Source organism: Scomber japonicus, chromosome 12 (genome assembly GCF_027409825.1).
Source record: "Scomber japonicus isolate fScoJap1 chromosome 12, fScoJap1.pri, whole genome shotgun sequence".
Classification (NCBI taxonomy): domain Eukaryota; kingdom Metazoa; phylum Chordata; class Actinopteri; order Scombriformes; family Scombridae; genus Scomber; species Scomber japonicus.
The window spans coordinates 14,913,482-14,928,070 of record NC_070589.1 but is presented as its reverse complement, the minus strand read 5'-3'; the positions used below and the strand labels follow the sequence as shown (position 1 = coordinate 14,928,070).

General features: G+C 41.6%; 1 protein-coding gene across 1 annotated transcript in view; it reads right to left on the bottom strand.

The window, feature by feature from the left end:
• Positions 1-14,589, bottom strand: part of LOC128369616 (receptor-type tyrosine-protein phosphatase S-like) — a 50,353-nt gene that overhangs the window by 32,762 nt on the left and 3,002 nt on the right. Inside the window, exons 2-4 of the mRNA XM_053330694.1 lie at positions 12,993-13,138; positions 11,557-11,698; positions 4,347-4,535 (exon numbers count right to left, since the gene is read on the bottom strand). Of these exons, the coding sequence (XP_053186669.1) occupies positions 4,347-4,535; positions 11,557-11,698; positions 12,993-13,138 (477 nt within the window). The remainder of the gene's footprint in view (positions 1-4,346; positions 4,536-11,556; positions 11,699-12,992; positions 13,139-14,589) is intronic.

Sequence of the window (14,589 nt, the reverse complement as noted above, 5' to 3'; positions counted from 1 at the left end):
ACACATAATGAAAGTCAGTGTGGGAAAGCTGAAAAAAAAAGGAAAAGTGAAAGATAACAGAAAAGGAAGGAGAGGGAGAGCAGTTTGTTAGTGAGTCTAGAAGCTGCTGACAGACCCAGAATGAGATGTGACTTCAGTAAATTGAGCTGCTGTGAAATCGTGGATGGTGTATTATGTCTGCTGGGCTGAGGCTGAGCCGATCAGATGACAACAGATACTGCTAACCCGTTAGCTCTGCCATAAGATCTAGGTCAAATAGATCACCTGGAGTCCAATCTGCCATGAGGTGAGACATTAGCTTTTAAATGAGTCTGGATGTTACCAACAATCAAGATAGACAGTCACTATTTTTAACACAACACATTACTTAAACACCTTTTTTAAAAATAGACTGAAGTTCTGAAGCTGAAACTGTTTCATTTGTTCACTAGCAAAAAGGCTAGAGACTGACAAAAGAGAGAAATGTATCATTATCCTTTGATGTCAACACAAAAACATTCATAAAAAGTAGGTTTAGAGGATATACAGTGTGATGGATGTACACTGATTTAGAACTTTCCAAGTAAAAATAAAATGGTTCAAATACCTCAAACGTGAATATTTGCTGGATTTCGTAGTCACCTAAGATAGTAAATTTAATATATTTAAGTTTTGGATGGCTGGCCTTGACAAAAATCTGCAAAATATCACTTTGTGTTTTGGGAAATTGTGATGTGCATTTTTCACAGTTCTCTGTTCAAAATATGAATTGATCAATTGAGAAAATATAATGGGCAGATGAATCGGTACTGAAAATAGTCCTGAGTTGCTGCCCTACTCTTTGCAGAGTGATCTGGGTCACAATTTATTCAATGTAAAAAACTGAAATAAAAAATAGAGAAGAATACAAACAAACATGTCATAGTAGTTTTGGCATGAAAGCTCATACATTCCGATTCTCAGTGAGAATGCTTTTACAGGAGCTGAAAAAGAGATTTATCTATCTCACAACGTTCTTTTTTTTTTTCTTTTTTTTTAAATACATAAATTAATAATTTCTTACTTGGCCAGTGTCCAAATTTTCCACCAAATGTCACTGATTTTTGTTATCAGATCATATCAGATATCCTACTGACTAACACAAACAAATAAATGGGACTGAAAATATAACTTCTGTGGCAGAAATATTTAAGGAGACACGGGCAACATGAAAATGACAAACACATGTTCACATAACTAGTTTTCTGGGACACGTTTAGGATAAGCTATCAAATATAATCAAAATATCACTGGTGTGACACTGATTTACTTAAGTCAAGCTGTAGCTTTATGTTTTTGTAAATTTCCTATTGGCTTTAATTAAAAGTACCCTAACTTTAACCATTAACCACAACCTTTGATCGGATCACAATTCTTAGCCAAGACAGGTCCATTCATTACCCAGCAGTCAACCTCAGGGTCCATATTGCATGCCATCTGGTAGAGTGTAGGTTTACTAAGGCTGTTAAGTGCTTAGGTAAACTCTCAAGATCTCAGTCCCAAATGTCACAGGTTGACAGATAGGTTGTCATGGTTCTCCTCACGAATATCTAAACTGGTACAGCAGATGGTATAGAAAAATAGATGGATGCCATGGTTGAGGTATAAAGATGTCAGGAAAAGTTCAACTCTATATGGCACCATATGTTTCGACCCACAGGAAACGGATGGTGTTTGTGTGTGTGTGTGTGTGTGTGTATGTGTGCGTGCGCAGGTTTTATGTAGGTCTGCACACATGGAGATCATGACCATCAATGGCCACCGTTTGGACAGTTACCTAAGATACCACAGATGATTGATACTTATGGGCTATGAAATGGCTAAGAGCCATCTTTGGTGGGATTTGAGTGCAGTCATTCACAATATCATTTTTCATCCTGGCCCATGTGGACCATAAAAATATTTCCAAGACACAACAGAGAAAGAAAAAGAAAGAGTGAGAGAAAACAATGTTTGTGTCCCAAAACAAATCCCTGGCTACGACCCAACCATAGCTGGTAGCCATCCACAAAATCAGAGCCATTGCTTAGAAGGCGCCCCCATTAAACAGAACTTAAAGAGAGTGTTTCATCCATAACACATCTTGCTGCTATTTTGTGCCTAGCTCAGGTGTAATTGATTTCCTCCAAGTCATTTCGCCGCAGTGTTTGGTTCATTATACAGTGCATTTTTTTGCTTGGCTCTGTGATGCTTTTGGTGATTTGAAATCCTATTAAACCCTGTGAATCTCACTGAGCCATTTGTCTTGCTACTGCTATATCGATGTGATGTGTGGCCTGGCATATTGTAGCAGTACATCAGTGTCATGTCTGTGTGACACCCAACAAAGTAGACGGTAAGTATGAGAGCAGACCAAATGAAACGTATGATGATAATTTACAACTTCAGGTCTATAAAAGTAAATATTCACTGAACTGTATATCAATGTAAATATACCTACTACGGAAACTGCTGCAATGAATGAGAAAGCCTACTGTTTTGTGATTAATGGAGAGGAGGAAGTAATAATTATACTGGTGGGTAAAACTGGTCTCTGCACAGAAAAGGGGGAAGCTTTTTATTTCTCTTTTTTAAAGAGTTTCAAGAGTGATGTACTTTTTATCCCCTTTCCAAAATGAAAAATACAAGAGCAAAGGTGTAAGGAATGGATTAAACATTTGTCTGCTGCTCTAATGTAGACTGTAAACATTAGCATGTCCAGCTAACGCAATTTACTACCTCCAGTCATGCTAACGTCGTGTCATTTCCAAGACATGTTATATTAGAAAAAAAGCCTATTCAAAACTGTGATAGCCACTAATTTGTGAATGTCACTGTAAAAATCACGTTAGCTTTAATAACAATTTACCTATCAGTTAGTCCTCATCCTAAAGCATTTTCCTTTAGAAAAGCAGAATTACAAACCATAAACTAACCTTGTTTATTAATATTGTTATGTCTTGTATCATTTTCCTAATTAAACTGCACTGTAATATAAGTGCTAGCTAGCTCTACCCTGCGATACAAAACAACGCTGCACCTTTATTTCCATGTCATCTACACTGGAAAACAACTGGAAAAGCAGCTATGGCCACCATCTTATTATGTTGTTTTTTTGTTTGTTAGCATTAATTAGTGAGCTATCTATAGCTGTTAAAATTGCTACAGTTGCCATTTCACAAGCCACAAATAATGACTTTCCAAAATTTCAAGGAGTGTAGTGGTAAATCTGTCAGTAATAAATGCTACGCCAAAACGGAAAGCTTGATGGACATAGCGAGGGACAGGTTTTAGCTAATTGTCAGCTCTTGAAGATCTTCAGGTCTGAAACTTTATGTGAGTTTAAGCAGTATAATGGCAAACTCTGCAAATGGAGATGCAGACACAAGGTTGACAAAGGGCAGTAGTGATCAGTGAAGGATATTGGCTGACAGCAGGAAGATATCAGAGCTGGCAGGGCAGAGGAGCACAGAGAATATGGATGAAGCAACAACAAAATGGTTTCGCCTCACCATCACTTTCATTCCCCCTGAAGACAGCTGAGTGAGAATGGCTGAGAAAATATGTGTCTGCCTACTCGAGGAGACACTGTATCATCTTTACAGAAGAGCATAAACAAAGCTGAACAAACTGTCTTAAGCGCAAGATGTGATTTCTCTGTATTTATCCCGCTATCTGTCTGTCTGTACAGATACACTCTCCACTCTCTTTGGCTGCAAAAAGCTTCCCTGTTTCCTCATCTCTGGATCTGGAAAGGCAATTTTACATTTGTATTTTAAGATTTTCACACAATTTCAGGATTGGCAAGCCAATAAATAAAAGGGGCATCAGTTAAATACCTAATGTGAACATACATGTCCATATTTATTGATTTAGAGGTCCTTCAAAAAGCATTACTGTATGTTTTTGTAGGATTTATTTTAAAAGTGTTCAAATTGTGTGTGAATATTTTAACCTGCATGAAATAAAGTGTGTACGAGACCTGTCTTATTTAATTTCATTCTGCCATAGATGTTGACATTCATGTTCAACAATGGAAATAGATTTGTGCTTTTTAAGTGCCATCTTTTCTTAATCTTTCCTCTCAAATGTTTAGAAAAACATTTTTTTCTCCCCCTTGGTTTCAGGATGGCACATTTATGCTTTTATGAAATTGGCTTTGAAGAGGTTTTACATCCCCAATGGATGTAGAGAAAAGCATGTAATCCCTCCATCATAATTAAAACATGATAATCACCTCATTTAGAGCAACAGGGATTTTACCTGATAGGGATGCTAAGCTTTAGATGCACTGCTTGTTCACTTACTGTCAAACTGAATAATCTGACAGACAAAGAAAATAATCTCACCTGATCGGAGCTGTTTGATGCGACCCTGGCTGCTGCTAGGGTCGACAGGTAGGAAGTCTTTAAACCAGGAGATCTCTGGGTCGGGGATGCCACTAGCAGCACACAGCATGGTGGCCGTCCTTGTCCGCTCCACCACCTTCAGTTGGGGACCCATGTCTATACTGGGGAAGCCGAATGGCAACAAGTCCTCTGGAAGGATGCAGAAAAAGAATATTTAGAGTTGACATTATCTATCTATCTATCTATCTATTTCATATTTGTGAAAACACTTGCTTGGATCAAAAACTTTGTCTAAAAAGAGAAAGTGCTAAAGTGCCAAAAAGGCACACTGAAAGGGTTGTAGGGGGATGATAATAATGAACAAATGTGTTTACTCAGTGCTTATTGTGCCATTTTTCTTAACACAAATGACTTATCTATATATGTGAACAGAGTTGAGCCTATCACGCAATGAATCCTTCATAAGACATAAGACTTGTGCACACACACGCAGTGATGTGAGAGCCACTGTTCCCTTTAACATCTGCAGGCCCTTGAAAGAGCAGATACTACCAAAGACAGCGGAGCCACTATATCCTTCTTCATCAAAGCCGTGTGTTCGTTCCTTCAGCTAGCTAGTCATTATGTGATCTAGTAGGCGGGTAGAAACACAGCTAGGTTTCGTGTGTGTGTGACAGGCTGTTTCTGCAGGAGTATAAACATACCGCCCAGTCAGCAGGAGTTACTTAAGTGCCGGCACACACATACAGTATAGTACATTCCTAGCCTGTGACACAGGTGTTTGGTAGCAGTGGCAGTGAACTGTGAGTTTCCCATGGTGTGGCTCTGTGTTATGTGCTGGTAATGATTCCTGTCTAATAACTATGCAGAGAGCTGCTCAGAAACAGCAGCAGCAATTAGAAGCTGGGATCAAGAGGAGGGGCAGGGCACTGGGGGTAATAAGGACTTGTTAGCAGTAATTGTTAAAATGTACCAACGATTAGAGAGGCCGATCTGGGATGTGTCTCCATGCGTCTGGATATGTCTGATTATGTTGGGGGGCAGTGGATAAGTGTGTGTGTGTTGCCTGTGTGTAAGTGTGTGTGTGTTTGTACATATTTGTTTCTACAGCTATGTTCTTATTTGCATACTCGCAGATTTGCACGATCTGTGGAATAATGTACAGTGACATGTACACACATCTGCGGGCACACAGGAAAATGAAGGTGTGTGAGCAGAAAAGCCATTGCTCTCTATTTCACATAGACACTAACACATGAACACTCTGGTGAATGGGATTAAGCATCTCTGTGACAACAGTCCAGATGGCCAGACACGTAATCAAGCATCCATCAGCCCTCCTGCTTCCTCCCCTCCTTACCCTTTTACCCACACTATCTCTCTTGCACATACACACACCTCCCCCATACCTGGAACTATAATTATACATTCCTCTTTCCTACAGCAGTGAAGCAATTACCAAGATGGCAATTTGCTAGGCTAATAAATCAAACCCACAGGAGCTTCTTGATTGTCAAGAACAACAAAATGCAGAAAAGTTTGTTAGCTCAAGCCCAGCATCACTGACAGGGGCCAAACACAGTCCGAGACGCAGACCATGGCCACATCAACTATCTGTGTTTTTTCTCTGCTCCTTCTCTCTTCTGGGCCCGCTGCTACCTAACCACATGACAGACATGTACCATCTGTTTTCACACACTCTGTGATTGAGAAGAGAGGATGAGTGGAGATAGGATCTATCACTTGCTTTTTTTTTGTTTCCACCGTCATCAGCTTTGGAGAGACCCCTTCAGAAAGGAATGTCAAGCAGCTGCTGCTGCTGATGGCATGGCTGAGAGGAAGAAGGAGAGGGGAAATGCCACCAATGACAAGAGACATGTCTGAATGCTGTTATTAGAGCTCAGGTGGCGATTAGGCTTCATACCAGCCTCCTGACATCAGCTGACTAGGAAACCCGCTAACCGAGTGGAGGGAGGGGACAACCCTAACCCACTGCCTCCACCTGCGTCCCCTCCTCCAACATCCCCCATCAGATCAATGCTAATGTTCCACCTGAATGGAGGCCAGTGGTACGGCCTATGACGAAACAGGGAGAAAGTGACAGGAAGAAGAGGGGGGAGATCGATGAGCCGGTCAGGAGGCCAGCTCCCCTGAGACGAGGAATATGCTATGCCTACATCTGCTCCCTCCCTGCCCTCCCACAACCCCACCCCTCAGATGGTCTTTTTATCACCCCGCCGGCTACCACTACATGGACTCCCTGGCTGTTAATTAGAGCACACCACTGCAGTGGACTCAGGGTGTGTGTGTGTGTGTGTGCGTGCGTGCGTGTGTGTTTGTAGGGGGTCTGGCTCTGTATTCCAGTCAGGTTTTTATCAATGCTGCAAATAGAGTGTAGGTGTACCTTGGATTTAATCGTTAGAGAGAGACATGAGAAAAAGGTGCAGATGATAAGATAAGATAGATAGATAGATAGATAGATAGATGGACAGACAGACAGACAGACAGACAGACAGACAGACAGACAGACAGACAGACAGATACACAGATAGATAGATAGATAGATAGATAGAACTAGATAGAACTAACAGACTGCAGCAACAGCACAGCACACTCCACCCTGCAGATAACCCAACAGACAGATAGTTATAGTGGACACTGAGTATAGTTCACTGAAGAGGAGAATAGGGAGCTACAGGTATTCAGCCAGGTTCCTGGATGAGTCAGCGACTGCTTGAAATAGATACTGCGGGCATGGCCTTGATCACACTTTTCACCAAATGAATCATTTATCAAACACAAACACTGCTGCACAAAAGCCATGCTTATTTTTCATGTCCTGGTTAAATTGATAAGACAGCCTATGGAAAAATGTGCCGTGTGTATATAAACAACAGTGTGTGTCAACAGCGTTTGGAGGAACATTGGCACAGACTGACCAGCATTGTTCCCTGGAGCTTTGTGTTTGTGTGTATCAAGAGGTTGCAAGCGTACATTCTGGTTATGTTTGCAGAAGGGCAATCAGGCCTGGTGCCCAAAACCAGGCAGTGGAGCCAACCAGATCTGGGCAAATATGCAATTCATACATGCGGGTGCACACACATACTAGCACAGAAAAACACACACACACACACACGGAGTCAAACACATAATGCATATGATGCAAACAAACAAACACGAATCCAGGTTTTCTTTCACTCTCTCTCTCTTTGTTTCTCTCCCGCACACACACACACACACAGTGACATACGCGTGCACACACACACATACACACACACCAATGCTCATTTCCCCACAGAAAATCATCATTTGTCCTTGTTTAGAAACAGGTTGCCTATTCATCTTTCAGTTCATTTCGGTAGGGAATGGCCACGTGCATGAAAGAAGCCTGAATAAAAGCCGATCTCAGGGAGCCTGATTCAGGATTAATCTGCAAGCACTCAGCAGTCCTCAGAGGCTGTAATGCTTTGACTCCTATAGACTGCAGGAGGGCTGAAGGGGAGCACTTTAAATGCTAATGGGCCTTTATGATAATAGATCACAATACAATGCAAAATCAGACTTAGCATTGTAGATCAATCCCACGAAAAACCCACACGTGTCCCCAACATCCTGAGCCCAGCTTGGCTCTCCATGCTGATCCAGAGGCTGCGGACTAAACGCATACAACAAATATGATGAAACACAAGACACTCTCTTACACGCAAGCATGCATGGAGGACAGACTGCAAGAAAAAGAAAAAAAGGAAGGAGGAAATAAAAACAGTGAAGATGAGTGGGTATATATGATGAAAGAGCTAGTTCTCCACTCCAGGAGTGTAATCCTCTTGCAGGCTGAGTTGATACTCTCAGTTGTTTCCAGACCAAAATGCTGCTTGAGCCGCCGGCCTGCCAATGCAGCAGACGCCTGGGGGGAATCACTGATCTGACTCTCTGTTATTCATATGAAGGGTGTTTGCCGTGGTGGCAGAACATTTCTCCTCCCTCTTTTCTCTCCCACCCCCTTCTTCCCCCATCCCTCACCTCCTAAAATGGGACACTGGGAGGTGAGTATAATCAGGATTACTTTTCACAAACCAGTCATATGCACACATATACACACACACACACACAGGAACGCACACACTCATAAATGAAGAAATCCGTGTGCGCGCATTCACACACATAGACAATCATGAAAGACGTGCATACACGTGCAAACAGATGCACGCAAACACACACATACACACTGCTGCAGTGATGAGAATCTCTCGCCCACCAGAGGTTTTCAAACATGCAGAACTGCAGATATTCACATTTCCTGAAGGCGGAACAACACAACTGCAGTGTCCATAGAAAAAGAACAGTTTGGGTGGAAGGGGATGGAGTAGGTTTGGAGGGGGGCGGAGCAGTATAAACCCTGTAAAAATGCAAAGGGAGGAGAAGAGAGAGAGAGTTCAGAGAGACAGTCAGGCAGGATAGATGGCTGAGAAAATGAAAGAATGAATAAAACAAAAGAGAAGAAATTAGAAACGGACATCGCTGTGGGCCACAGAGGAGGCTGGCAGAGTCAAGAAGAGAAAGATATAGTGAGGAAAAGAGAAATGAGGTAAAGGAATAGGTAATGGAATAGGGAGGGTAATGCGTGATGATGATGGTGAAGGCACAAAGAAAGATCTTATGTGACTATAAACTACCACATCTCCATCCATTAGCAACCCTATAGAGCAACAGCCCATATCCTGTGGCCAACCACAAGCCCCTCACATTATACACAGTTGCTATTAGTGTTGGTCAACCATTATACAAAATGATGAGATGGAACACATCAGGGAATGAAAAGGCTTTGAGTGGAAGTAGAGGGGTTTGGCCAGTAATGGAAAGCCTTCTTTCTACTGCAGGGGTTGGTGGGCCATTTTCTCAGGTGAACCAGGTTTTCAAAAGATTTTTATAGACTTTGGGCACTTAACAGCATTCCTGGAAGACATTATCTCTTCTTCAATATATCACAGTTACTATTTATTTTATCAGTCTTTACTAGATTGCAGGGGTATGTGGCTCATATCTCTGACATCTGCATTGGGGGAGCTGCTTCCAACAATTTCAGTAACATTATGACACTGACTATCACAGTCATGCCCACTGCAAGCAGCAGTCTTAACAACTGCTGGATGAATTCCCATACAATTCTGGATATTTCATTTGGCGATCACTCTTTCCCTCCTTTTCCTGCAGCGCCTATGACACCACTCTATGATGACTAGCTTTTCACACCACCTTTGAGTGTGGCCGTTCAAAACAGATATAAGCATTAGTCAATGAACAATGGAACAAATTATTTTCAAGTATTTAAAGCTCCATTCACTTTCTGCAAAGACAATGTTAGGAGTTAGACTTGGTTCGGCATGAAACTGGCCTGGTTGAATCATTAGTACATACAATACATCTGGATTAAAAAATGTATTTGGTTTTGATGAAAAAAAAATCTGGTTTTGACTTTGATAAAAAGTCCAAGGCACCAGCCATTATACATTAAACATGTAAGTAGAGAATCAAGGGAAGAAATCAATCCAATCACAGAGAATACTTTTTGTGCTTTGTAGAAAACTGAAAATGCATTTAAGGGCTTAAATCAATTAAATCAGTCAATTAGGTAAACTTTTGAGGAATCAGCAACTATGGTATTGTGTATTGTTCTGAATTGCATGACATGCCCCCATTGGTAAAGGTGATAGAGGCTCATGGGTATTGTAGAGTTTATAAATGTTTGTCATAACAAATTGATAGAAGCATGATTATATGGAAAATTCAGTGAATCATGGTATTTTTCTGTATTGATTTAAAATATTAAAATGTATTTCCATAACGCAGCCCAGCTAATTAATCTGAAACATTACCCACAATGGCCTCATATACAGACATATTGTAGGGATAGCTACCACGATATAAATGATGTGGTAAAATCTCAGACACTTCATAAATTGATATTGTCAGTGTCTTATGGCATATATCCTCATTAAACTGCTACACAGTGGGGAAAATACTTCTGGATCCAGCGCCTCTGTTGCTTGATTTTACATTCTGATCTAGTGTTTGATACATTTTAGAATTGTGGCTATTAACAGCTCTGAATCTGGTTTGTACTCTGGGTCAAATATTGTTGACATTCATCACAGTCCCATATTCTGTTGGCTGCACAGAGCGTATCAGCTGATCAGGAGGAATCAAAGACAGCTTATTCTATTGTCACAGAGGGGGCAGGGGACGTCTTGGTACACAGATTTCAGTAGGAGAAAAGTTTACACAAACAGGAACAGGCACAAATGGCCATACACACACTGAGAGGCTCGCCCTTGAGGTGTAGTTTATGTGGTAATGGGCTTTAGATTGGGGCTGTGTGTGCAGAGATGATGGGCTGGGTAACAGATGGACAGGAGTCTATTCCCTGGGCTACCAGCCTTCTGCTTACCACACAGCCGTGCCAACTCCACAATCCTCATCCATCTCCTGCACTTCCTACACCCCCTCCTCCACTCCTTCGACATCCCATTTCATCTCTATTGTTTCACGCCATCCTGTTGTGTTACTCAACTTACCCAACCCCTCACCACCTCGACCTCCATCATCTCTGTCTCACCTCTCCTCGACCTCCTCCTCCCTCTCTCCTTATCTTCCTCAATTTCCCCTAGCAGAAATGGGTTGTCTGCCAAACCAAGGCCTAATCCCCTGATTTTTCTTCATGTAGTAACAGCCCGAGCAGCCATCCCTCTATTTCTTCATCCTTTACTGCTGAGCTGGGCGGATGGCCAATGCTCAGATCTCAGGCTCACAGCCACATGCTGCAACTTTAGTTCATAGCATGTTAGAGCACCATATTAGATAAGTTTCCCTCCAAGGAGACAGTGTACATTAGATTAACACCCTCCCTCTGACCGGAAAAAGCGCAGTGATTACAGCAAGCTGGGATGCTGAAGCACCACTAGCTAGCACACTAGCTAGCCCTCTCTGTGGCCAGATCACGCTCGGTCGCACTCAGAGGGACTAAAAAAAGAACAGTTCACTGCAGCCTGCTGTGGAGGCTGCGTGTGGCAGGGCTCCATTGTCACATCTACAACTGACAGCCCAGGGAATGGGGCACTAAAGCTGAAGTCAGGTGTGTGCATGTGAAAAGAAAGCACTGCTCGAGTGGAAAAAGATGGAGATAGGGTGTGTGTGCTTTTTTGTGTCTCACCTCTGATAATGGCCAACTTTGCAGTGACAGACACCTCTCCTTCGCTGTTGCGTGCCACACACTCGTAGATGTTCTCATCTCTGGGTGCTCTGAGTGGTTGGATCCTCAAGACAGCACCTGCACCTTCATCAAACTCTATGGTCTGAACAGCCGCATAAACAGGAAAGACACATTAGTCATATCAGATCAAACAGACAGATTCATATTAAAATAGTAAACAGTAAAAAAGGTTGCACATCCATACCTTAGCATAGTTTGATTCTGCAGTAATAATGTGTTGATCATTATAATTTAATAATATATTGATTGCCTTTACTTGCCTCCCCTACACAGAGAGGTCAGAGGTCAGGTACAGGGAGTGTACCTGGAGGGATTCGGTTTCTTGTGCAAAGACACTTGATCAGTGTTCATACCTACCAACATGGGGGTTGAATCTGGGTCCATGGTTGAAATGCAGTGTCTTTAAGCATTAGGTCACATTACCAGTCAATATACTGTACAGTCAGGCTTTTAATGTGAATGAGCTGTAAGTAGCCAGCTCTCTGGAATAGCCTGCTTGATAGCACATGGCTTATTAACAGTGAAAGTGATAATGCAATCTATTAAATGCTTTATATTTTTTATGTGTCAGTTTTGAAAAACAATACAGTGTCCCTGACCAAGGCGCTGGCAAAATGAATGAATGAACTAGAGTTGGTCCCTGGGCGCTGATCTGCAGCTGTCCACTGCTCTTATTGTGTGTGTATATGATGGGTCAAATGCAGAGGATGAATTCCATTTCAATGTGAGTACTGAAAAATGACAGTAAAGAAATATTAATCTTAATCTTACATTTTATGATTTAATCGTGACCTAAGATTGAAATGTGCAACAATGGTGTACTGTAACTGAATCAGCTAAGAAAGATTAATACCAGGACTGATATCAATCTTCTAACTCTCTCATCTAAGAAAGTATGATAGTGTATTTCACAAAATGTTTAATTACTGCGCCCTGGTGGTCGAGTGGTTAGAGCGCATGCCACATAATCGAAGCGTCCAGGGACCTATGCTGCAGGTCATTGCCCTCTCTCTCTCTCCCTGTTTCCTTTCAGCCTCTCTGCCAGTAACCATCTGAATAAAGGCATAAAAAGCCCAAAATAAATCTTAAATTTTTTTTAAAAAGTTTAATGACTGCCTGAAGAAACAAAGTTGAGTGACACATCTTGAATACCAAACTGAATTTAAAAATGCATATTAAAATCTAATCTAGACAGATTAAATATTACATACAAGCTCTGTATGTCTAACCTAGACATACTAATTTATATTACTAATTAAACATTTTATATATATATATATATTTATATATTATATATCTGATTAATTCATTGGATATAACTTTTTATATTTATCATGCTACCATACAATTTAAATATTGTGCACTGTGACAACCACCTCGATACGCTGGGAGTTGACCTTCTTGCCCTTCTTGTTCCAGAAGACTACAGGTTTGGGATTGCCAGTGGCCTGGCACACAAATGATGCCACACCCCCTGACACTCCAATCTGGTCTGTGGGAGTCTTGGTGAATTTTGGAGGAGCTAAAAGACAGATATAGGGAAGGGGGTAAGAAAAAAAAGAAAATACAAGCATGAAAATCGACACCCAAAAGACATCAAACTGACTCCACAATCACCAACAACCCCCTGCTGACCACACCCCATTTCACTGTCAGTGACTGGTCAGGCTGACTTGTGTTCTGCTGGCTGCGTGTTGTGCTTACTTCCTGGGTATCATCTAGAGGACATGCTGAAGGACTTCCTGTGGGTCATAAATAAAAGATGGGGTTGGGCTTCAGAGGAACATCTCTCTCTCTCTGTCCATCTTTCTCTCTCTCTTATATTCTCACAGCTTCCTCTGGGGCAGACTACCCTCGTACTGCATGCAGCAGAGGCTGTCATGACACATGAGTGTTTCACAGGTAGGAGAAGTGTTGGCTGCAAATTTACAGCTTACAGTTGGTTTAAATGTATTAATATCAGAGGTGTCATTTTGTGCCTGCACACTAACACCTATACTGTAGGTGATTTTCACTCACAGATGCTGATGATCTTAACAAATTCAATAAATATACCAACATTTGTCATTCTCATTTCCAATTTTTGCCTCAGGAGAGGATTTCAAGCGAACAATCTGGACTACTGTGCTTCTAATGTGGGATATAACAGTGCAGCAGTTGGCCTTTGTAAGAAAACAGCATTTTCTAAGTCTGATGTTGAGCCAACAGTACTGAACCTATATTTTTCACAGTGGCTGAGTCAGATCAATCAAATAACTTCATGCACCCACCCCTTGGTATCTGTCTGTGGCCTGTTGCCATGGTGGCCAGCTTAACTCCTCCTCAGCTATGGAATCGCTGCTATCCATCAGGGTGAAGTCAGGATGACCCTTACCATAGCAACCTGGATCACTCCTCCCACTCCCCTTATGTCTGGGTGGGTGAGGTCCTGCTGTGTTGATTCACTTCTGCTCTGAAGACAGAACAGGAACAAAAAACTGCCTATCAAATAATCCCTAACAGATTCTAAAGCCTGTTTGCACATCTGCCCACTCCTGCTCACTTTACTGGGTAACAGCCACGTACAGACCACTTTACAGTTTCTCTACAATGCCTTGACAGTAAGTGGAATAATACCATGTCAAAAGAGTGCACTCCTTTGCCTACCCACTCTCTATGTCAGAAATAAAGTGGTTTCATTTTATGCTCTCCATAATCCTCAATAGAAAGAAGCAAAAAGCTAGAGTTGGCATAGTATAGTCAATCAGAACAAATTTATGCCCACCATTTTAGAGCTCAAGAGCAGGATATTTCCTGCCTGTTAAACTCTGAGAAAGGCACACAGTATACACAGTATTGAGCAAATTGCCCTTTTCTACTCAAAAATATTGAAATGTAAACTATTGAAAGTCCAAAAAATGTCATGGCTGAAAACTGTCTTCTTCCTGGCGATGGGATTATGGATGAATTTCATATGCTTCTTATGGCTTGAAC